The following is a 24091-nucleotide window of genomic DNA, read 5'->3' on the forward strand; positions in this document are numbered from 1 at the left end:
TAGAGTCAAATGAGCCCTTGTCAATTTAGTTAATCCATTTAAGCCCCCTGACAATTACTTTTAAAGTCAAAACATTGAAAATTTGGGTAAAGGAGGCTTAATCTCTATCGCATGACTTATACGTGATTGACAGACATTTAGTTGATGTTTATTTTTGTTACATAACTTAAGAGTTAAACTCTTTATTGCTCTCTCTCTCTCTCTCTCTCTCTCTCTCTCTCTCTCTCTCTCTATGACTTAATTCCATCAATAAAAGATAAATGATTGAAAATATGGGTATTGTGTATTGTTATTGCCATTCACCATGCCTAGTGTTGAATTCAGTACTTTTCGGTATGCCTTGAGCTTGATGCAGAAGTGAAGTTTTAGGCACTGCATGATCCAGTGGCACTGGGCAATGCTGGATTCACGTTTAATGGGACACACATAGCATCAAGTGCGAGTTTTTAAAGTGAATTTTAGATTCATAGGGGTTTAAATGTTTCAATTAAATTAACAATGACTTATTTAACTCTATAAGTAGTTGTCAGGGGCATAAAAAGATAAATTAAATTGACAAAGGCTTATTTGACTCCAAGGTTAATTTGATAGAGTATAATGTAATGCAATAAAAGTTGTAATGTAATGTAATGTAATGTAATTGTCATCACATTCTTATGTTTAGTTACAAAATAAAAATATAAATAGTATAATATAAATAATTTTGATTGTAATATTTAATTTATTATAATGTTAATAATAAATACTAATAGTTACCGTAATTAGTAGTCGAGTGGTGGCAACAGCAGTAATTAGATTGTGATGATGATGGCAAGGTGAGGTAATGGTGGTGGTGGCAGCTAGGTGGTGGTGGTAGAGGATAATGGCTAGTCATGATAGCTGTGGTTAAGTGGTGGTAATAGCAATAATGGTAACAGGATAATGGTGGTGGTGGTGGTATTATATTGATAATAAATAAAAAAAAAATAAAAAAATAGTTATAATTACATATATTTTTGCATATAATGATCATTACGTTATTTTAAATATAATTAATTATGTTATGTAATTGTCATTTTATTACGTTAAATTTTTTTATGTTACCGATTACGATTGTATTTCAGTTTTGATTACATCATTCCAACCATGTTTGATTTTAAGAGTAATTGTCAAGAGTTTAAAAGAATTGACTAAATTGATATGAATTTGTTTGACTTTAAGAATAATTTTCAAAAGTTTTTAAAAGGGGTTTTTTGCCTTCTCTTTGTGCTCACATGTTTGAGCTATGATTTGGATCAGTTGGGCTCGAAATAAATGGTTTGGTGCTTAGGTTTTAGCTTGATTTTTCATTGCCTGGTTTTATGTTTTTCTCCTTTCTTATTAATTATTCTTTTTTTATTATTATTATCGTTAATTAGCCTTTTGTACATGCTGAAGCGTTTGATACAATTGGTTCAGTGTAGAACTTAACATCAATTATTATTATTATTATTATTATTATTATTATTATTATTATTATTTTTTGTAAAATCAAAATAGCTAAATTCATTCACTTCTTAAGTTTGAATTAGAGGGAAGACAACGACGTTGGGAAAGAGGTTTCTGGGTATCTCGACATTGGGTGGGAAAGGGAGGCAGTAGTCTTCGTTTCTAGTGATGAATTTTTTATTTTAATTTATGTTTATATTAAATAATTAGAGATAATTAGAGTTTAATTTATTATAATTTAAATTTAATTTGGGATATTAAAAATGATGACGTGACATTTCTACTAGTTGTCAACGAGAATTTTAATACTAGAGTCCAATTGATCTAAAGTCCAAAGTTAGGGGTAAAATTGTTTAAAAAATATATAAAATTTGAAATATAATTTAAAAAAAAAAAAGCAAAGTTTAAGACCATTTTTCCTATAAAAAAATAATTCATATAGCTCTAGTAAATATAATAATTTTTTTTTATTAACGATGGAAGTATTAAACACGAATTAAATACAAAATTAATAAAAATGAGTTTAAATTTATAGTGTCATGTGGTTGTGAAACGAAATAATTCAGTAACTTTCATTAGTATGTAAGTGGATAAAATTTTACAATTTTTTTCTAATACATACGAGGAAATAATATGGGCTACAAAAGATCATTCACGTTGCCGTTACATCTAATTGAGTTGAGCCTAACTATAATTGTGACAAATTTTAAGTTGATTCCTCAATTTAATTTCAATTCATTCAATTTAATGATTTTTAATTTATTTTAATATAAAATTTAAAATAATTTATCAAATTAAATACTTAATTAAAAAAAATCTCATTATTTAATTTAGTTTGAAATTAATCTATTTGAATTAATCTAATCAAATTGATTTTTAAAAAATTGATTGCTTGATTCAGAACGTTATATAATTTATAAGGTGACTTATATTTTATTTAAAATTTTTATGTATAACAATTTAATGAGCAATTCAAAATAATACGATTTGATTGGCATAAAAATAACAAAATTTATGAGCAGCGTAAGAACATTTTTGGGAATGTGTGAAAATATCATAAGTATTATATATGAGCAAGCATATCAAGTATAATAAATAATAAGACACAGACATATTAAAAATAAATTATTTTTTTTATTCATTTATTATAATCAATAAAATTAATTTGAATGTCCTTCCATCATTTGTAGGCGGAATTATTCATAATTTGAAAAAATTAAATTCATTTTTGTTAAATAATTTTTTAAGAGTTATTTAATTAATAATTATTTTATAAAAATATTAAGAGAGTAGAGATTTGAACCTATATATTATTAAGTATTAGGAATGTGATATTTCTTAAATCACTAAACCAAACTAGTTAAACTGTCTAACTAGAATCTCTATATACTACATGCAATTAAAAATTTTTTTTTTAATTAGAGGCTCGTTGGACTTTAGGCTTTTTTTTTTTTTTTCATATTTTTTGTTGTTTTTCAATATGAAGAAAATATATATTTTTTAATTAAAAAATTAAAATTGAAAAGTATAATAAATTAAAAAAAATAAAATTTAATAAATCTATATAATATATAAATGTATGAAGGAAGGGAGAACATTAGTTTTGTCTAAATTGCCTTTTATTATTTATAATATTCACAATTATATTTTTTATTAGCTAATTTAATTTTATAATTTATATAAATTTAAAATTTTTAAGACTTAAAATTTAATTGTCTATAAAATTTTAGAACTTATATAAATAAAAAAATTTTAATTCTACTTATATTTAAATTCTACTTAATTGAATTTTAATTATAATATAATTTAAAATAAAATTTTATAAAAATATTTTCATGATTTATATTATTTATAAAAATAAAAAGGTATTTTATTTATATAAATCACTTTTTAATGAATTCTAATGTATTTCTATCTCTATCTTATAATTATTTATTTAAAAGTAATTTAATATAATTACATTTAAATTTATTTAAATGAATAAGAAAATAAATTAATTTTGGCCAACCAAACATATGAATTCTTTCATTAACGGTTTTTAAATTTTCTTTTAATTTAACTTCTTACAAGTTTATTTAAAAAATATTTTATATAAAATAAATTTATTTTTTTAATTATAGATATATTTCTAAAATTCTTAATTATTGCATTAATATATAAATTAGTTCTAATGAAAATTGAATTTAAAAATCCTATGTAAATATCACTACATTTATTGATAAGCTTATATTTAAAAATAATAAATAGTTAAATTTATATATTTATAAAACACTTATAATTATAAAATTATATTATAATAATAAATTTTTCATAATAAATTTCATCAAAATAATTTCTTATTTTCATTAATATACTTTCACCTTCATAAATTTAATCTAAAAATAATAAGTGTACATAAATTTAATCTAAAAATAATAAGTGTACATACAATATATATGTCATAAAAATTGAAAATTTATTATATTATCATAATAATAATTAATATATTATAACAATAGTATATCATATAAAATTTAATAAACAAATTATATATAATAATATTAAATTACAATACATACAACAAGTACAAAAAAATGAGCAATGTAAATTTAAAAATAACTAATAAAATAAAATATTAAGCATAAATTTCAGAAAGAAATCATCTATGTTTTAAAAAAATCATTTTATCAAAAGAAAGTATCTCCACCAAAGAAAGTGTTTCATCAAATAATTAATTTTAAGCCATAACCTCTTTTAATTTAGTCCTTAAAATTTGATTTTATTAATAAAATAGTTATTTCATTAAAGTTCAACAAATTAACTGTTAATTAAAATGTAAAATAAAATATTTTATTCGTAATATTAATAATTCACAACATAATGCATCTAATTTCGTTTGTATAATTTAAATGAAAATAGACCGTTAAAATTTTCTTGAAATCAATTTTATATTATATTCTCTTTTTCTCACACAAATGACCCAAATTAGTTAAGGACAGTCAATCTCATAAAAGAACGAGAAAATTATTATTTAATATTTATATTTTAATAAAATTAATTATTTAATTTTTATATTTTAAAAAATATATTATTTAATTATTTAATTTTAATCAAATTATTATTTAATTCCTTTATTTTAATGAAACTAATTAGTTAATCTCTATAAAAAAAAAATAATCCCTATGCAATGAAAAACACAGTTAATTCTTGTAATTTGATTTTGTTAATTTTTAATCCATTCTATTATTTTTTTATCCTAAACTGTCTTGACCCTCTCCTGTTATTTTTCTCTTATACTCTTTTATTTTTTTCTCCATATTTATTCCTTTTTCTACCAACACTCTTCTCCCTCTCATTTTCTCTCTATTTTTCATTTTCTAATAAAAATTGATACAAGCTAAACTCATAAAAGTTTAATCAATGCCTCTATATCTCCGAGTATTTAAGGCGATAATTTAGAAAAATTATTTTTCAGTAAAAAAAAACACAAAAATGAAGTTCAAAGAATTAAATGGAAATACTTGAATATTTAAAAATATAAATTGAGATTGTGTCTCTACACAATAAAATTTTTATTCAAGAATACATTTTTTAAAATATAGGAACTAACGGATTAATTTCAATAAATGGACTAAATAGTTATATTTTTCAAAATATAAGGATTAATTAATTAATTTAATTAAAATAGAGGCATTAAATAATAGTTTGACATGCAAGGACTAGCAAAAAAATTAACGAAAGGATTAAATAATTTAACGAAAATAAAATACTAAAATTAAATAAAATATTTTTTAAAATACAAAAACTAAATAATAAAATTTGTTAAAATATATAAATTAAATAATAATTTTTTTAAAAAAAAATTGTATAACCATCAAAATATTTAAGGAGAGTTTAGTTTTTTTTTTCAATCGGTTTGAATCGAATTATTTTGAATTATAAATTATTTAAATTGTTTACCATGTTGATATATAAAAAAATTTTCTAAATAATTTATATACTTTATTGATTAAAAAAATTAGAAAGATCTTAAATATAATTGATTAAAAAATCAGTTGCTTAACTTTATTACTAATAGCAACTAATTTTAAAATTGATTGCTAAAGTAAATAATTATTGTAATTGAATATAAAGTTAGCAATTATTTTGTAATTGGTTGTAAGAATCGATTACTAAAATTGATTGTTATTTATAATCAATTACTTATTGGTTACTAATAACAATCGATTTTTGCAACCAAATCGATTGCTAAATTTTTCCTCCTAAAAGTTTTCATCTTTTTTTTTATTTGCAATTATTTTGCGAATTAGTTGCCAATAACAATTGATTTTTACAACCGATTAAATCTGTTACTAATAGTAATCAATTTTATAACCGATTTTTTTTCCTAAAAATTATTGCTCAATTTTTTATTTTCTTTTTTTTTATTTATAATCAATTTGCTAACAGTAACCGATTTTTTCCTTCAAAAATTACCATCCATCTTTATATTTTTTTTATTTTGATTTGTAATCGATTTGCGAGTTAGCAACCGATTTTTGCAATAAATTGATATAAATTACTAATAGCAATCAATTTTGTAACTGATTGTGAATCAATTGTAAAATTTCTTCTTAAAAAATTTTCATCTAATTTTTAAAAGAAATTAGCAACCAATGATAATCAGTTACTAATTTGTTTTTATAAACAATTATTTATTTTCTTTTCCTACTGCTTATTTATTTTTTCTCTCTTTCTTCTATTTACTCTCATTTTATTTATCATTTTCTCATTTCTGACATATTTTCTTCGTTACCTATTTTTTTCCTCATTTATTTTTTTATCATTTTTTCTAATATATTTTTTTTCATCTTTTTCTTTCTCATCTATTTTGATTTGTCTTATTATAAATATATTTTTATATTTAATTTTTTGTTAATATTTTTTTATAATAGTTATTATTAGTAATTTTTATAATTTTTTATAGTAATTTTTATACTAATTTTTCATTAATAATTTATTATTTTAGTATTTTTTTTGAAAATTTTATTGACTTAAATTTTTTTATTTATTATTTGGAAATTTATTTTTTTTATAATTTTTTTTAACTAGCAACCAACTTTTTGGTTTATTAAATTAGTTGTAAATAACAATCGATTTATAAAATAGTTATAAAATTACAAAATTAAAGGCACTAAATTTTTTGCAATCGATTATGTATCAGTTGCTAAATTGATTGCTACTAGCAACCTATAGTGTAACAGCCCAGCCCATTGGCTAGCATTGTCTGCTTTGGCTCAGCCTATACTAAACCTTACGGATTTTTTTCTTGGGCTTTTACACCCAAAAGTGCGCTAACCAGTGTTCTAAGACCATCCAATTTAAGTCCAGAATCTTTCCCGTGCTTTGCCAATATGAGATTTGCCTAAGGGACCTTTCTCCTCCCCCCCCCCTCCCCCCCCCCCCCCCGGGCCCCCTTTTGGGACTCAGCGTCCTCGCTGAGGTTTGCCCCACCATTCTCAAGAGGCCACGCGGAGTGCTCTAATATCAATTGTAACGGCCGGGCCCGCTGGCTAGTATTGTCCGCTTTGGTCCAGCCCATACTAGGCCTCATGGATTTATTCCTTGGGCTTTTACACCAAAAAACGCTCTAACCAGTGTTTCAAGTCCACCCAAAAGCACGAGAGAGATCCTTGACTTAAATTGGGTGGTCTTGAAACACTAGTTAGTGCGCTTTTTGATGTAAAAGCCCAAGGGACAAATCCACGAGGCCTAGTATGGGCTGGGCCAAAGCGGACAATATTAGCCAGTGGGCTGAGCTGTTACAATTGGTATTAGAGCACTCCACATGGTCTTTTGAGCGATGGCGGGACAAACCTCAATAAGGACGCTGAGTCCTAAAAGGGGAGGAGAAATGTCTCTTAGGCAAATTCCACATCAGCAAAGCACGAGAGAGATATTGAACTTAAATTTTGTGGTCTTGGAACACTGGTTAGTGCGCTTTTGGGTGTAAAAGCCAAGGGACAAATCTGTGAGACCTAGTATGGGCTGGGCCAAAGCGAGTAATACTAACTAGTGGGCCAGGCCATTACAATTGGTATTAGAGCACTTCGCGTGGCCTCTTGAGCGATGGTGGGGCAAACCTCAGCGAGGACGCTGAGTCCCAAAAGGGGGGGAGAAAGGTCCCTTAGGTAAATCCTACATCGACAAAGTACGGGAGAGATCCTGTACTTAAATTGGGTGGTCTTTGTGGAACACTGGTTAGTGCGCTTTTGGGTGTAAAAGCTCAAACGACAAACCTGCATGGCCTAATATGGGCTGGGCCAAAGCAGACAATACTAACCAATGGGCCGGGCCAAAAGTTTTATTTTTTTTAAATTTAATTAATTTAGCAACTGATTTGGTTGTCGATTGCTATATGCAACCAACCTCATTGCAACTAACTGAATAAGTTGTTAAATCAATTAGCAACCAATTTTAATAGATTAGTAACCGATTCGATCGGTTGCTAATATATTTTTTTTCATCTTTTTCTTTTTCATCTATTTTGATTTGTCTCATAAATATCTTTTTATATTTAATTTTTTGCTAATATTTTTTTATAATAGTTATTATTAGTAATTTTTATAATATTTTTATATTAATTTTTTAGTACTAATTTTTCATTAATAATTTATTATTTTAGTAATTTTTTGATAAATTTATTTATTTGAATTTTTTATTTATTACTTGGAAATTTATTTTTTATATAATTTTTTTAAACTAGCAACTAATTTTTCGATTGCTAAATTAGTTGTAAATAACAATCGATTTACAAAATAGTTGTAAAATTTAAAAAATTAAAGATACCGAATTTTTTACAATCGATTATGTATCGGTTGTCAAATCGGTTATTATTAACAACTGATAGTTTCTTACCAAAAGTTTTATTTTTTTAAAATTTAATTAATTTTAGCAACTGATTTAATTGTCAATTGCTATTTGCAGCTAACTTCATTGTAACTGACTGAATCGATTAGCAACCAATTTTAATAGATTAGTAAGATTCGATCGGTTGCTAATATTTTTTTTTCTTCATCTTTTTCTTTCTCATCTATTCTGATTTGTCTTATAAATATCTTTTTATATGTAATTTTTTTTATAATAGTTATTGTTAGTAATTTTTATAATATTTTTATATTAATTTTTTAGTACTAATTTTTCATTAATAATTTATTATTTTACTAATTTTTGATAAATTTATTATTTGAATTTTTTATTTATTATTTGAAAATTTATTTTTTTAATTTTTTTAAACTAACAATCAACTTTTCAGTTGATAAATTAATTGCAAATAATAATCAATTTATAAAATAATTACAAAATTATAAAATTAAATATATCAATTTTTTTTATAATCGATTATGCATCAGTTGCCAAATCAGTTACTATTAACAACAAATAGTTTCTTATTGATGTCCCAAAATATGTCCAAGAGGGGGGTGAATTGGACTTTAAAAACAATTTTCGGTTTTTGCTCAAAACCTTTGAAAATTGCAGCTAGGTTCAACTAAATTATCTAATGTGAAAAATGAACAATATAGCTCTATTGACAAGTTGACTCAAGGTTAAGCTGTATGCAATCAGTATACTGATATAACAGACTATATAAGCATTCAGTAAATATATCGATGGCGAATACGTTTTATCACAAAGAACTAGAGCGTTATACGGATATCCTATCCGACGACTGTGAGATAACCAACAGAATATATCAGATATCAGCAGATTTTGCAGTAAACTATTTTTCTCAGATAGCAGCAAGATCAACAGCATATGATATCAATTTTCATATCAGCAAAAGCATATCATTCATAAAGCTAAATTGCAAAAATGTAAAGAGCAAGGGTTGAAAAAATGAACACTGAAATTTTTATAGTGGTTCGGCTTTAACTAGCCTACATCCACTCTCTCAAAGATCCCACTTTGAGTCTTCACTCCACTATTCTTCTCTTTTCAAGGCAAGAGACAAAGCCCTTTACAAATCTTCTCAACAAAGCTTTTACAAGTAGCTTCACACTTCTACCAAGTGTTATCCCAAACACTTATCACAACCAAGCTTCAATAGGTGCTTGAATGACCTCTCACAAATGATAATAATGTGTTTAAAAACTCACTCTCACTCAATTACAACAGAAACTATAAAGAAGAGTTGAGTAAATAAGCCAATGATGAGCAATAAATCACTTTGAGCACTTTGAATGAAAGCTTTAAAGATTTTGAACAGTAGAGGGACTTTCATTAAGTGCAAAATGGCCAAAGGAAGGTGTATTTATAGCTTTGGAACGTTTTTTACCGTTGCAGAACTCATTTGAATGTTACAGATACGAATTTCAAGAAAATAGCCGTTATTTTGTCATTTTCTGCGATGTTGTGCAGAGTTGAAACAGTTAGCGTACTTGAGAAAATAGCAAACCAGTTAGCATACTAATATAGGTAGCAAACCAGTTAGCATACCAGGAAAACTTTTCTGCATAACTTTCAAAACTATAAAACTTTACACCAAAACATAGTCAAACACTTTTTAGGCCAATATTAATAAAGAAAAATCTTTTGAGGGATTAAAAATAAGAATCATTGACTTTTACTCCTCAATTCTTTTCACAAGTAATCCTAAGAAATAAAACTAACTCTAATACTATATGTACCTTCAATTCTGATTTTCAATGCAGCCTTGGAAGGTAACCTTTTCTTCTTTTATCTCTTTTGCTTCGTCTTGTGTTATCCTTAGAATGTCATCCTTTCTTCATAAGGACCAATCCATCATAAAATCCTTTTGTCCTTTTTCTTTGAGATACACAACACTTAACAACAATGTTAGTTTGATTCTAGTTGAGTTTTGGTATCATCAAAATCTATGCTCCTTTGAGCTTGTGGGGTCAACAATCTCCCCCTTTTTGATGATGACAAAACTCAATTGAATCACCATGTAAGTATTGATAAGTGTGAGTATATGTATGAATGTATATGTGTGAATAACTCCCCCTATGTATGTGCTTATATCAACAGTTAATCACAAATAACTCCCCCTTAATAATTTTAATAAAACATCCATAAGCATTTTCTTAAGGAGTCAAGTGTGACTAAAGATACTAACTAATTATACACAAGTATGCACACTAATCACAAACTGTATATCATTCACAAGTGATATCAACAATATGCACACCATAACAATATACTATTCACAAACTATATCAAGTATCAAGATTACCATTCATTACTTTTCTCCCCCTTTTTGTCAGCATCAAAAGAATATGGGAGAAATCATGCATGTCAAGAATCAGTCTAAGTGCAGTGAATAAACAGTCAATACAGTAACTGATATAGCAGACTAATTTAAAGTTCAGAAAAACTAAAAGTAGCAAGCTAAGTAGCAAACTAACAGACAGACTGTTAGACAAAATTCAATCAAGGTTCAGTTTATCCTTTCAGCCTGGAACTTCTCCTGATTGGTTTTGGAGCACCCATTTTCAGCTTTTTGGGCTTGATAGGTTTGTCACTCAAAGTTTGAAGAATTGCAGCAGCCAATTCAGTTCCGGGTGTCAAAGGAACAATAGGCCCAGCTGCTAACTCGAGAGTACTGCACTCATTTCAGACTTTTGCGCTTTAGTCTTTTTGCCAGAGGGTTTACCAGTTTCCTCTTTCTGTTTGCTTTTTTGTTCCTTTTGAGTTGTTTTGCCCTTTCCTTTTGCAGGAGCAGCAGGAGCAGGTGTCTCTGGTTCTGCCTCAGACTCTGAGTCACTCATATCTTTCCCACTACCATCTTTGCTGCCTCCATTACCATTTTCATCAGAATCATCATCATCTTTTTCTGCTTCAGCTTTTTCCTCTTCTTCCTTTTCTTCCTCTTTCTCTTCTTCTTCTTCAGTTTCTTTCTCTTCCTCTTCTTCTGTTTCTTCTTCCTCTTCCTCTTCTGTTTCTTCTTCTTCTTCTGTTTCTTTCTCTTTCTCCTTTTCTTTCACTTTCTCGGCTAGAGGAACAGAACCAGTAGCAACCTTACTGGTTTCTCCAGCCTCAGTGGTTGAGATACCCAAATGGACTTTGATTTTAAACAATTCTTCCACAATCTTGTACATCAACATCAAAGATCCATCAACTTTAGAGTCAAGAGCATTCATAAGAATAGTTTGAAAACTTCTAAATTTTTGTAGTTCTCCAAGTTCAATTTCAACAAATTCTCTCAAATTGTTTACTTCCTCCAAAATACCTTCAACATTGAAAGTACCACTTGCACTATCTTTGGAGCTAGCACCTTGCTCAAATCTAAGCTTTCTACCATCATCATCTTTTTGCAAGCTAGTGATTGGGATCATATTGGTTCTAAGTTTCTCAGTTTCCAAAGGTATCCCAAAGTCTCTAAATAGACCATTTAGAAGATGAGCATAGGGTAGCTTATAAGGTGGCTTCCATTTCATGATTTGTTTCAGCATAAAATAGGCAAGATTAAACTCAATTTGGTTCACTATATGCCAAATTATGCAGAGGTCAAGGGTACTCAAATAGTTGGGACTGCCGGTTCTAGGATTCAACACATAAATGATAAAACTATGAAGAATTTTAATGTGTTGATGAGCATGGGTAATGCTAGTCTTATCCTTCACTTCTCCTTTAAACACTTCACCCTCAAAATCCCGTTTGTTAAATCCTCCAACAGCAAAAACATCTTTGTGGGAGCAGATTTTGTTCCCACTGTTTGGAATTCCTAGGGCTTTAGCTAATCTAGCTACTGTCACTTCATAAATTGTCCCTTTCATTTTCACTTTAAAAGACTCATCTTTGTCAGAATCATCAACCCTCAAATTTTTATAGAATTCTTGCACTAAGTCCACATACACTCCTTCAGTATCAGAACACAATTTATCCCATTTTTGATACTCAAACAAAGATTGCAAAGGAACGGAAATTTCAACAAAAGCAGGCCAGTGAATATACCTTGGCTCATGAATAGCCCTCTCCATACGCACAACTGGAGCTTTTGAAGTCTTTTTCTTTTTGGTTCCCTTCTCTTGAACTGACTCACTGGTTCTTTTCTTGGGTGTTTCTTTTGGTTTGCCAATTACCAGAGGAGCATCTTTTTGTGGAGGAGGTGACGCAGGGACACTTGCGTCAGTTGAGTTTGATGATGAGTATGTGGTGATTTTGGCTTTCCCTTTTCCTTTGTCTCGTGCCATGACCAATCTTAGAAATAAATTGGGCCGAAATGACAGAAAGAACTGAGATTATAAAATCAGTGATGTGAGCAGCCAATATATATACATTTATATATATAATCAATTTTAAGCATATCAACATCCATTTTTCACAACAGAGCGCAATGACAGAAAAAATTAGAACAGACAGCAAAAAAAATATTCGGGTTCTTACGAATCCATGGCAGTCGATTTATTATTATATACCACATTTCACGAAGTGTTAATGCCAAAAAAAATTAACAACAGAGCGCTAAAACAGAACAAACAACCGAGAGCAAATAAAAAAAATATCAGCACATTACGAAAGCAGAACAAACAGGCATAGAAGAGTATGAAACACGATTCCATTAAAGGTTTAGACTTTATACCTGAAATATACTGAAACAGAGTGTGCGAATCGACAAAGAAAAATAATCAACAGCAAATGATTTCTTTCGGCAGATTAGAGAAATAACGGAAACGAAAAATTTTGGGAATTTTCTATCTGCAAACAATCGATTTAATCGATTCACTAACAATAGGTTTCAGAAGAATTTAAAAATGATGAAGGAAAACGATTGCTTGAAGGGGTGCGACCAAAATGGTTTTGTGAATGGAAAGAGAAAGGCAGCCGTTCGGGTTCTGGGAAACGAGGCGACGGAAAGAAGGGTTTTGAATTTTAAAACTTGAAATGACACAACTGTAGGTTTTGCAGGGAATAGGTAGCGTGTAGCAGAGGAGAGCGAGAAGACGATGGTTCATAAAAAAAATTAAATCCCGCGCAAATCAAAGTGTTAAAAAGTCCATTTTGCCCTTAAATACATAATGATGCAATACTTTAAGTAGAGGGGTATTTAAGTCATATGGGCTTTAAGCATGCAGAATAGGCGCTTCGAGAAAAAATAATTTTAGAGTTTTAGAGCAATCGACTGACTTCGGTTGCCAACGAAAAGTAGGAGCAGTGGTAAAGCGTTTAGCAAACAAGAAAATTAGCAAACGGATTAGTATGCCACTGAGAGCAAATTCTGCAGATTACTGTTCATATCTGATATAATCCAGAATTTTTCAAATTACACCAAAAATATCAGAATACATTTTCAACACTGCAAATCAACATATATCACTTCATTTTCATATGGAAACATGAGAATACATCAAAATTTAATCAAAAGCATCAATCATACCAAGTTCTCTTCTTATTTTGCAAAAAATTTCCTCACTAAGTGGCTTTGTGAAAATGTCAGCAAGCTGTTTTTCAGAAGGGACAAATTCGATTTGAATATCACCATTTTGAACATGATCCCTAATAAAATAATGTCTAATTTCAATATGCTTACTTCTAGAGTGTTGAACAGGATTTTTTGATAGGTTTATAGCACTAGTATTGTTACATCTTATGGGAATGTGATCAAATTTAATTTCAAAGTCTTCAAGCTGTTGTTTCATCCACAAAATCTGTGCAACACAACTTCCAGCTACAATATATTCAGCTTCTGCAGTAGAAAGTGCAACAGAGGTTTGCTTTTTACTGTGCCATGAAACTAATGCATGACCTAGAAATTGACAAGTTCCAGAAGTGCTTTTTCTGTCTAATCTACTACCAGCAAAATCTGAATCACTATAACCAATAAGATCAAATGATTCACATTTTGGATACCACAAGCCAATATTGTGAGTGCCAATGAGGTATTTAAAAATTCTCTTAACTGCTACAAGATGAGATTCTTTTGGACATGACTGAAATCTTGCACATAAACATACACTAAAATGAATATCTGGTCTAGATGCTGTTAAGTAGAGTAAAGAACCAATCATACCTCTATAAAATTTGTTATCTACCTCTTTACCTCTTTCATCTTTCTCCAATTTAATTGTTGAGCTCATGGGAGTTCCAACACTTTTCATATCCTCCATTTTGAATTTCTTTAGCATATCCTTTATGTACTTGGACTGATTTATAAAAATTCCATCTTTCATTTGCTTAATTTGCAATCCAAGGAAGAAAGTAAGTTCACCCATCATACTCATTTCAAATTCACTTTTCATCATGTTGGAAAATTTCTTACAAAGAGAATGGTTAGTAGCACCAAAAATAATATCATCTACATAAATTTGCACAATAAGCATGTCTTTTCCTATTTTCTTAATAAAAATAGTAGTATCCACTTTTCCTCTTTTAAAATCATTTTGAAGCAAGAATTTACTAAGTCTCTCATACCATGCTCTAGGAGCTTGCTTTAAACCATAGAGAGCTTTAGTAAGCTTGTAAACATGATTTGGAAAGTGAGGGTCTTCAAAACCAGGAGGTTGAGCTACATAAACTTCTTCATCAATATATCCATTTAAAAATGCACTTTTAACATCCATTTGATAAAGCATGAAATTCTTAAAACATGCAAATGCACACAACATTCTAATAGCTTCAATTCTAGCAACCGGAGCAAAGGTTTCATCAAAATCAATACCTTCCTCTTGGTTGTATCCTTGAGCTACTAGTCTAGCTTTATTTCTAACTACATGTCCTTTTTCATCCATCTTATTCCTAAATACCCATTTAGTTCCAATAACAGTGTGCTTTTTAGGTTTAGGAACAAGTGTCCAAACTTTGTTTCTTTCAAACTGATTTAATTCCTCTTGCATAGCAAAAAGCCAATTTTCATCATTTTGAGCATCATCATATGTTTTGGGTTCAAATTGAGAAACAAAAGCAACATTACCAAAATATCTTCTAAGTTGAGCTCTTGTCATCATTCTTTGTGATGGACTATCAAGAATGTCATCTTTGGCATGATTTCTATGGTATCTCCATTCTTGTGGAATATCTTGATGTTGAGGTTCCTCAATTTGTAGTTCTTCCACATTTGGTTGGGAGTCATCTTGAATTTCAACATTTGTGGAGCAAGGGAGTTCTTCTTCTTTATCATTTTGATCATCCTCCACTGGTTCTTTTGATTCAAGCTCATCATTATTTGAACTCTTTGAGTTTAGAATCTGCTCAAATTCATCATCACAAGAATCTTTCCTTTGCAAGGAAGTGTTAGCATCATCAAAAAGTATATGCATTGATTCTTCCATGGTCAATGTTTTTCTATTGAAAATCCTATATGCTTTGCTATTTGTTGAATACCCTAGAAATATTCCTTCACAAGATTTAGCATCAAATTTCTTGAGATTGCTGTCTTTGTTATTCAAAATGTAACATTTGCAACCAAAGACATGAAAATATGCAATATTGGGTTTTCTTCCTTTCCAAAGTTCATAAGGAGTTTTCTTTAAAATAGCTCTAATGGAAACTCTGTTTAAAATGTAGCATCTTTGTATTCTGACTTACGCCCAAAATATTTTGGTAAACTGTTTTCATTCAAGATTGTTCTTGCCATTTCTTGCAAAGATCTATTTTTCCTTTCAACAACTCCATTTTGTTGTGGAGTTCTAGGAGCTGAAAATGTATGATAAATACCATTTTGAGAGCAGAAATTTTCAAACAAATTATTTTCAAATTCTTTTCCATGATCACTCCTTAAAGATGTAATGCAATACCCTTTTTCATTTTGAGTTCTTTTGCAAAAAGCTTCAAATATATCAAAGGTTTCATCTTTATGAGCAAGAAAGAAAGTCCATGTGAATCTTGAAAAATCATCAACAATTACAAATGCATATGCCTTGCCTCCTAGACTTCTAGGTGTGATTGGACCAAAAAGATCAAGATGCAACAATTCCAATGGTCTAGACGTAGTTACAACATTTTTTGATTTAAAGGATGATTTTGTATGCTTACCAAGTGCACAAGCTTTGCATTGAAATTCTTTTTCAAATCTTAACTTTGGAAGTCCTCTAACAAGGTTCTTTCTAGAAAGTTTAGCAAGTGTACTCATGCTAGCATGTCCTAATTTTCTATGCCATAACCATGCACTATCATCTGAAGTCATAAAACATGTTTCACAATTTTCTTCAAGACTTGTTAAATCAAGTAGGTAAATATTATCTATTCTAGCACCAGCAAACATAACATTATTTCCATGAATTTCACAATGTGTTGAAGTAAAAATGACTTTAAAACCATTGTCACACAATTGACTAACACTTAAAAGATTATACTTTAATCCTTGAACTAATGCAACATTCTCAATGCAAGGATTTTTATCAATAGTTCCACATCCAACAATTTTAGCTTTGCTTTTATCACCAAATTTCACATAACCTTCTTCTTTCAAAGTAAGAGAGGAAAACTTGCCTTTATTTCCTGTCATGTGCCTAGAGCAGCCACTATCAATGTACCAATGTTCATTTCCAAGATACTCCTTAGCGGACACTAAATCAATTAACTGTTCTTAGGTACCCAAGCAACTTTGGGTCCTTGAATGTTAGTAACATTAGGTAGGGTTCCTTTAGGCACCCATACTTTCTTTGCCTTAAAGGTTCCTTTCCTAATAGGACAAGCATTAATCATATGACCATTGTGATTGCAATAAAAGCATGTAATACTTGGTTGAGAAAATGATGTAGCTTTAACAAAAAATTGTTTGTATTTTCCATACTTCATAAATCCATCATATCCAATTCCAGATTTTTCATTTGTAAATCTTTGATTCCCAAGAAGTATATCAAGTGTTTCTTTTCCTTTTGTAAATTTAGATAAATCTCTTGTCAAAGATTCAACTTTTTCTTCAAGAATTCTGTTTTTCTCAAGAAGTTGTTCACATACTTCTTTTGATCTTTGAAGCTCATCATTAACTTCCTTAAATAATTTCATTTGAGATTTATAAAATTCATTTTCCTTTGAAACCATACTCAATGAAATATTTTCTGATCTTAAAGCACAATTTTCATGAACTAAAATTTTGCATTTCTTTTTAAAAGTTCTATACTTATCATATGTCTTCACAAATGCAAGTTCTAATTCATCAACATTAGAAAGTTCAAGATTTACCTCATTTTCACTATCTTCGATGTGTGAGCTTTCACCTTTTTCTTCAATTGCCATCATACAAGTGTTTGCAGCCTCTTTGTCACTTGTTTCATCATTTGATGAAGAATCACCGTCACTCAAGTTCTGCCATTGCCATTTTGCTTTTGTCCTTTCTAAACTTATTTTTCTTCTTCAATGTAGGACATTTTGGCTTAATGTGGCCTGGTTTGTTACACTCATAACAAACTATTTCACTTGAATGATTTGGAGTCTTTGGAGCATATTTCTTTGTGAACTTCTTGTATTTGCTTCCACCTTTTCTAAATGCTCTTTTGAATCTTTTGACTATCATAGCCATATCTTCATCATCATCACTTGAAGCACTTGAATCATCACTTGAATTAGCTTTAAGAGCAACATTTTTCTTTTTCTCATCTACTTTTCCGGATATGAAAGCTATCCCTTTCTTTTTCTTTTGATCACCTTCATTCTCATCTTTCTTATAAATCATCTCATGTGCAATGAGAGAACCAATCACTCATCATAGGTGTATTTTCCAAATCCTTAGTGTCTTGAATAATGAGAGTTTTGCTTCCCACGTCTTTGGAAGAGACCTCAGAATTTTCTTCACAAGTTCTTGTTCTTCAAATCTCTTTCCAAGAGCTTTAAGTAGATTTACTAGGTCTGTTAATCTGGTACTCATTTCAGCAATAGTTTCACCAGGTTTCATCTCAAATAATTCATAATCACGGATGAGGAGGTTTGCCTTTGACTCTTTTACCACATCAGTTCCTTCATATGTGACTTCAAGTTTGTCCCATATCTCTTTTGTAGTTTGACATCCTGAAACACGATTATACTCATTAATATCAAGAGCACAATGAAGAATATTAATAGCCTTAGCATTTGTAGAAATTTTCTTCCAATCATTATCATCAAATTCAACTTCAGCTTTAGGAATTTGTACAGTTCCTTCACTGGTTTTATAAGGAATATAAGGACCATCTTTAACTATTCTCCAAGCATCAATGTCAACAGATTGTATGAAGTTTCTCATTCTAGTTTTCCAAAAGGAGTAATTTGTGCCATTAAAAAGTGGTGGTCTAGTGATGGAATAACCTTCAGCTAAGAGGCGTGTATACAGAATTTCTAGATGAACTAGCCATGTGTGTGGATCACTCTAAGGGGTTTAATCCTCAAGCAAGAGAGACAAGCTCTGATACCAAATTGATGTCCCAAAATATGTCCAAGAGGGGGGTGAATTGGACTTTAAAAAACAATTTTCGGTTCTTGCTCAAAACCTTTGAAAATTGCAGCTAGGTTCAACTAAATTATCTAATGTGAAAAATGAACAATATAGCTCTATTGACAAGTTGACTCAAGGTTAAGCTGTATGCAATCAGTATACTGATATAACAGACTATATAAGCATTCAAGAAATATATCGATGGCGAATACGTTTTATCACAAAGAACTAGAGCGTTATACGGATATCCTATCCGACTGTGAGATAACCAGCGAATATATCGGATATCACAGATTTTGCGAGAAACTATTTTTCTCGGATAGCGGCAAGATCAACAAGATATGATATCAATTTTCATATCGGAAAAGCATATCATTCATAAAGCTAAATTGCAAAAATGTAAAGAGCAAGGGTTGAGAAAATGAACACTGGAATTTTTATAGTGGTTCGGCTTTAACTAGCCTACATCCACTCTCTCAAAGATCCCACTTTGAGTCTTCACTCCACTATTCTTCTCTTTTCAAGGCAAGAGACAAAGCCCTTTACAAATCTTCTCAACAAAGCTTTTACAAGTAGCTTCACACTTCTACCAAGTGTTATCCCAAACACTTATCACAACCAAGCTTCAATAGGTACTTGAATGACCTCTCACAAATGATAATAATGTGTTTAAAAACTCACTCTCACTCAATTACAACAGAAACTATAAAGAAGAGTTGAGTAAATAAGCCAATGATGAGCAATAAATCACTTTGAGCACTTTGAATGAAAGCTTTAAAGATTTTGAACAGTAGAGGGACTTTCATTAAGTGCAAACTGGCCAAAGGAAGGTGTATTTATAGCTTTGGAACGTGTTTTACCATTGCGTAACTCATTTGAACGTTCTGAATCAATTTCAAGAAAATAGCCGTTATTTTGTCGTTTTCTGCGATGTTGTGCAGAGTTGAAACAGTTAGCGTACTTGAGAAAATAGCAAACCAGTTAGCATACTAATATAAGTAGCAAACCAGTTAGCATACCAGGAAAACTTTTCTGCATAACTTTCAAAACTATAAAACTTTACACCAAAACATAGTCAAACACTTTTTAGGCCAATATTAATAAAGAAAAATCTTTTGAGGGATTAAAAATAAGAATCATTGACTTTTACTTCTCAATTCTTTTCACAAGTAATCCTAAGAAATAAAACTAACTCTAATACTATATGTACCTTCAATTCTGATTTTCAATGCAGCCTTGGAAGGTAACCTTTTCTTCTTTTATCTCTTTTGCTTCGTCTTGTGTTATCCTTAGAATGTCATCCTTTCTTCATAAGGACCAATCCATCATAAAATCCTTTTGTCCTTTTTCTTTGAGATACACAACACTTAACAACAATGTTAGTTTGATTCTAGTTGAGTTTTGGTATCATCAAAATCTATGCTCCTTTGAGCTTGTGGGGTCAACACTTACCAAAAGTTTTATTTTTTTAAAATTTAATTAATTTAACAACTGATTTAGTTGTTGGTTACTATTTGCAACTAACTTCATTGCAACTGACTGAATTGGTTGTTAAATCAATTAGTAATCAATTTTAATGAATTAATAACCAATTCGATCGGTTGCTAATTTTTTTGTTTTCTTCGTGATATGTTTTTTATATGTGACATTATAAATGAGCAAATATTTTAAATTAAAATGATTAAATAAAATTTATAATTATCTATACATAATAATTTTGTGTTAAAATTGTGGATATAATATTTTGGATAATTATAAAACTTTTGTTATGAGTTCTTGGATAAATAAAAAAAATGATTTTGGTATATTTTCAATATATTAGAAGGGCCATGGCCGTCCCAAGTCGATGGCTCCTATCCCTCTAATTTTTTTAAATTATTTTTCAAATATACAGAAGAAGGATCTCAATAGCTTCTCAATATTTACAAATACATATATGGGCATTTTAAACATTGATAAGTAATATAAGGCATGCTAGCCATGCATGATTTAATTAGTGTTAAGTAGCTAGACATGGAAAGAATTTTGCCCTTTCAAAATGAAAGTTTGCTTTCAATCTTCAGAATTAGTGGCTGCCAAACCCAGATTTGCTTGGTATTGGTGCCTAGAGAAAACCCACGACACCTGGTTGGAAATTTTATGAAGTACACGGAAATTCACCTTGACTTTTCAGAAATCAATTATAAAATTAATGATTTTTTTTTTTCTAATTGGAGAAAAAAAAATTTAGGTATAAACAAAAAAAATTGGTCATGCGCGTAGATATACAGAAGTTTCAGTTAAATAAATAGAGCACATTAAGTTAGAGGATAGAAAGAAAAAAAAGGGATAAGCCTAAATTGACTTGGAGGAGAGTAGTACAATATGAAGTATTACATATTTCTGAGTATTTAACCCAAAATCGTTTAGAGTGGAGAAAACGAATTCATATAGTCGATCCCAAATTTTTGAGATAAAGACTTAGTTGAGTTAAGTTGAGTTGTATAAATAGAAACAAATTAAAAGGAGCCTATAACGTGGAAGATATCTAAGGATGCCAGGGCTCCCAAACGACCCCGCCCACCCCAGAAGAATGACATCGCAGGAAGCTCAGGTCAAGCCAAGTTTATAAATGGGGAAATCCATAATTTTATACAACTATATGGCCCTTTTTGGATTTCTAAACCTAAATTCAAGTGAATGGAACTGAATTTGTGCTGGATCCATTGCTCTCGCTTCAGTGTTTGCTAATTGAAACTGCAGTTTCCGCATTAAAAAAATTGGAATTGCCGGCCTAGCTTATTTGACAAGGCCATCCCTGTCTCTTCTCTAATTAATAATTCGTGACGGAAAGCCTTTCTTCTCCGTCTGCCAATTCCCAGCCAGGTAAGATATATATATATCCTTAGGAAAGTGACATCTACCTAATACATGACATTTTTCAATACCGGTAAACCTAAAAGAAGTTCACGTGATATGATCATACAGAAGCTTCAATTCCTTGTGCATCATTATTGGAAGGGAAATTTAGATGAATTCTTAAATTCCCTTGAGATTTTTAGGTCTAGCCATTGTCCCTTCCGGCTTAATTTTTGAGCCGGAATCAAAGGTTTAAGGCCTGGCCACGGGATAAACGGGAAATGGGTTGGTTAGCTATGATTTCAGTTCATAACCAGTTTTGATCTGGTTTAATTCCATTTCTGATTCTAGTTTTTGACGATTTTAATTTGGATTTGAAAATGATTTAACTCATGTAATGTTGTTCAGTTTGAATTGGGTCGCAATTAACAACTCAAATTGTTGATATCAATTCTGTTTCAGTTCAGGACTAGGAGAAGAAACTGAAACTGATGCTTATATCCAGGCCAATTTCAGTTTAAGGCCCTAAACTATTGACCTAAACCATTCCCTAAATCGACCTGAATCAATTTCGATGTGAATCATTCCTTGACCGGGTCCACAGACATTGGTGGGCTACATCTCATATATCTTTTTCTAATTAAATCGATTTTACCTGCTAAAGTGAAAACAGGTGCTTTTCCTTTTCCTATGAACCAAAGATATATGCCATTGCCATCATTACACCACTTGTGTTGTAGTATAGCTATTTACAATGTTCTACAAATAATCATCATAGCATAGCACAAGAACAAGATTAATCACCAAGCAGCTTTTAATTATTAATTAAGATTTGTATATGTTTGACAAAAAAATTGCTAAATCAGAAACAGTAATCTTATGGAAAGTCAAACCACTGACAATCATATTTTGCAGATGAAAAATTCTGTAGCGTGGAATAAAAGGTCAAACCAGAAAGCCAACCATGATCAGGCAATGAGTTCAGACTTCGGACTTCAGACCATGATGAACCCAATGGCAGATGTGTTATTTGAAATTAGGCTAATTAACCCTTATTTTTATAAAATTACTATGTATTTTATAAATTGATTCCTCTTAAATTTAAATATTAAATTATTTTTTCAATGAAAAATATATTTTTATATTGAGAAAATAATTAACTTTGATTTAATGATTGTTTAGTTGCTTGTATAAAGAGATATTAGCAATGATGTAATTCTTGATAGTTTTCAAAATATTAAATCTAGTTAAATACAATTATAAGAATATTTTTAATAATACTTTGTTATATTTTTTATATATTGACCCCAGAAAAAATATTTTCTGGATCTGCAACTGTGAAGACCAAGAGAAAGAGAAGGATTCTGGCAAGCTTGGAGCTTAATTCTACAGATAACACAACGTTAAATTTATCACATAATTACAATAATAGTACAAGTTAGCAAGACTATTTATATATGTGAAGATTGGGAAAATTTATTCTGGAAGCCTCATCCATAATATACTAATTCCTTGGGAAATAGTGCATACCCCCTCATCCAACTAAAAGAAAAGAAAGAGGCTTTGCAGAAACACATGCAGGATCACACTTCTTGATGCTTAAATTAGTTGTGCTGCTATCTGCTTAAAAGAGGAAACCAGCGTTCTTGGAAAGAAGATTGGTAAGAAATCATGAAGAAGAGAAAAACAAGCAGAAACCCAACTCCCCAAGGAGTTCCTCCAGCCCTGTGAAGAGAGTCTTTCTCTGGCAAAGGAATAAAGTAGGAAAGCCTTCTGCTTTCATCATTAGAAAGCCAGTGAACGACCAGCAAAAGTAGCAGTGGGGACACCATCAGAACCAGCTTCACTTGATCGAACATGCCCTCTAGAACTGGCTCGTAGTTCATGTACCACGAGAAGCCTATGAGCATGAAAAGTATCAGAAGGAAGAAGCAAAGGTGTATCGGCAAAGGAGGCTGGGAATATGGCGATGAATAATTACCATTTGCCATGTTCTTGTTGGGACCAAAAAAAAAAGGTTAAATCAAGGATTAATGTGTATGTGAAGGATGAGAAGAAGCGTTAGAGAGGTTATTAAGAAGTGAAGGAAGAAACGTGGGTCATATAGAGAGGTGATTATGGTTTTATGGTTGTGTATTTTTGCATAATGAAGGAAAGGGTGAGCTTTAATTGGAAAATAATGATTCTTCCTTTATTCAATCCCGCAGGCAGCAGGGTAGTTCCAAAAGGGGAGGTAAGAGTTATGTGGTTGAGATTCAAGTAATAGAAAGTGGAGTAATGAAGAGATGCCACGTACCACCGACCATAGACCATATATCTGCCAACCCATGAATAAAACAAATAAAAGCCACATAGACTAGATGGCAACCCATTTCAAATTTTCAATCTAAAGAATTCCTTGAATCGTAAGTATATATCAACTCATTTTAGTATTTCTAGACATTATTATCTATAAAGAAA

At 30.1% G+C, this 24091-nt stretch overlaps 1 protein-coding gene across 1 annotated transcript; it reads right to left on the minus strand.

Moving 5' to 3' along the window:
• Nucleotides 1-22993: 22993 nt before the first annotated feature.
• Nucleotides 22994-23830, minus strand: LOC110651835 (uncharacterized). The gene has a single exon (XM_021807272.2). It carries the CDS (start codon nucleotides 23620-23622, stop codon nucleotides 23248-23250), a length of 375 nt encoding a protein of 124 aa, XP_021662964.1. The 5' UTR covers nucleotides 23623-23830; the 3' UTR covers nucleotides 22994-23247.
• Between the last annotated feature and the right edge of the window lie 261 nt (nucleotides 23831-24091).

Source organism: Hevea brasiliensis, chromosome 8, assembly GCF_030052815.1.
Source record: "Hevea brasiliensis isolate MT/VB/25A 57/8 chromosome 8, ASM3005281v1, whole genome shotgun sequence".
Taxonomy (NCBI): Eukaryota; Viridiplantae; Streptophyta; class Magnoliopsida; order Malpighiales; family Euphorbiaceae; genus Hevea; species Hevea brasiliensis.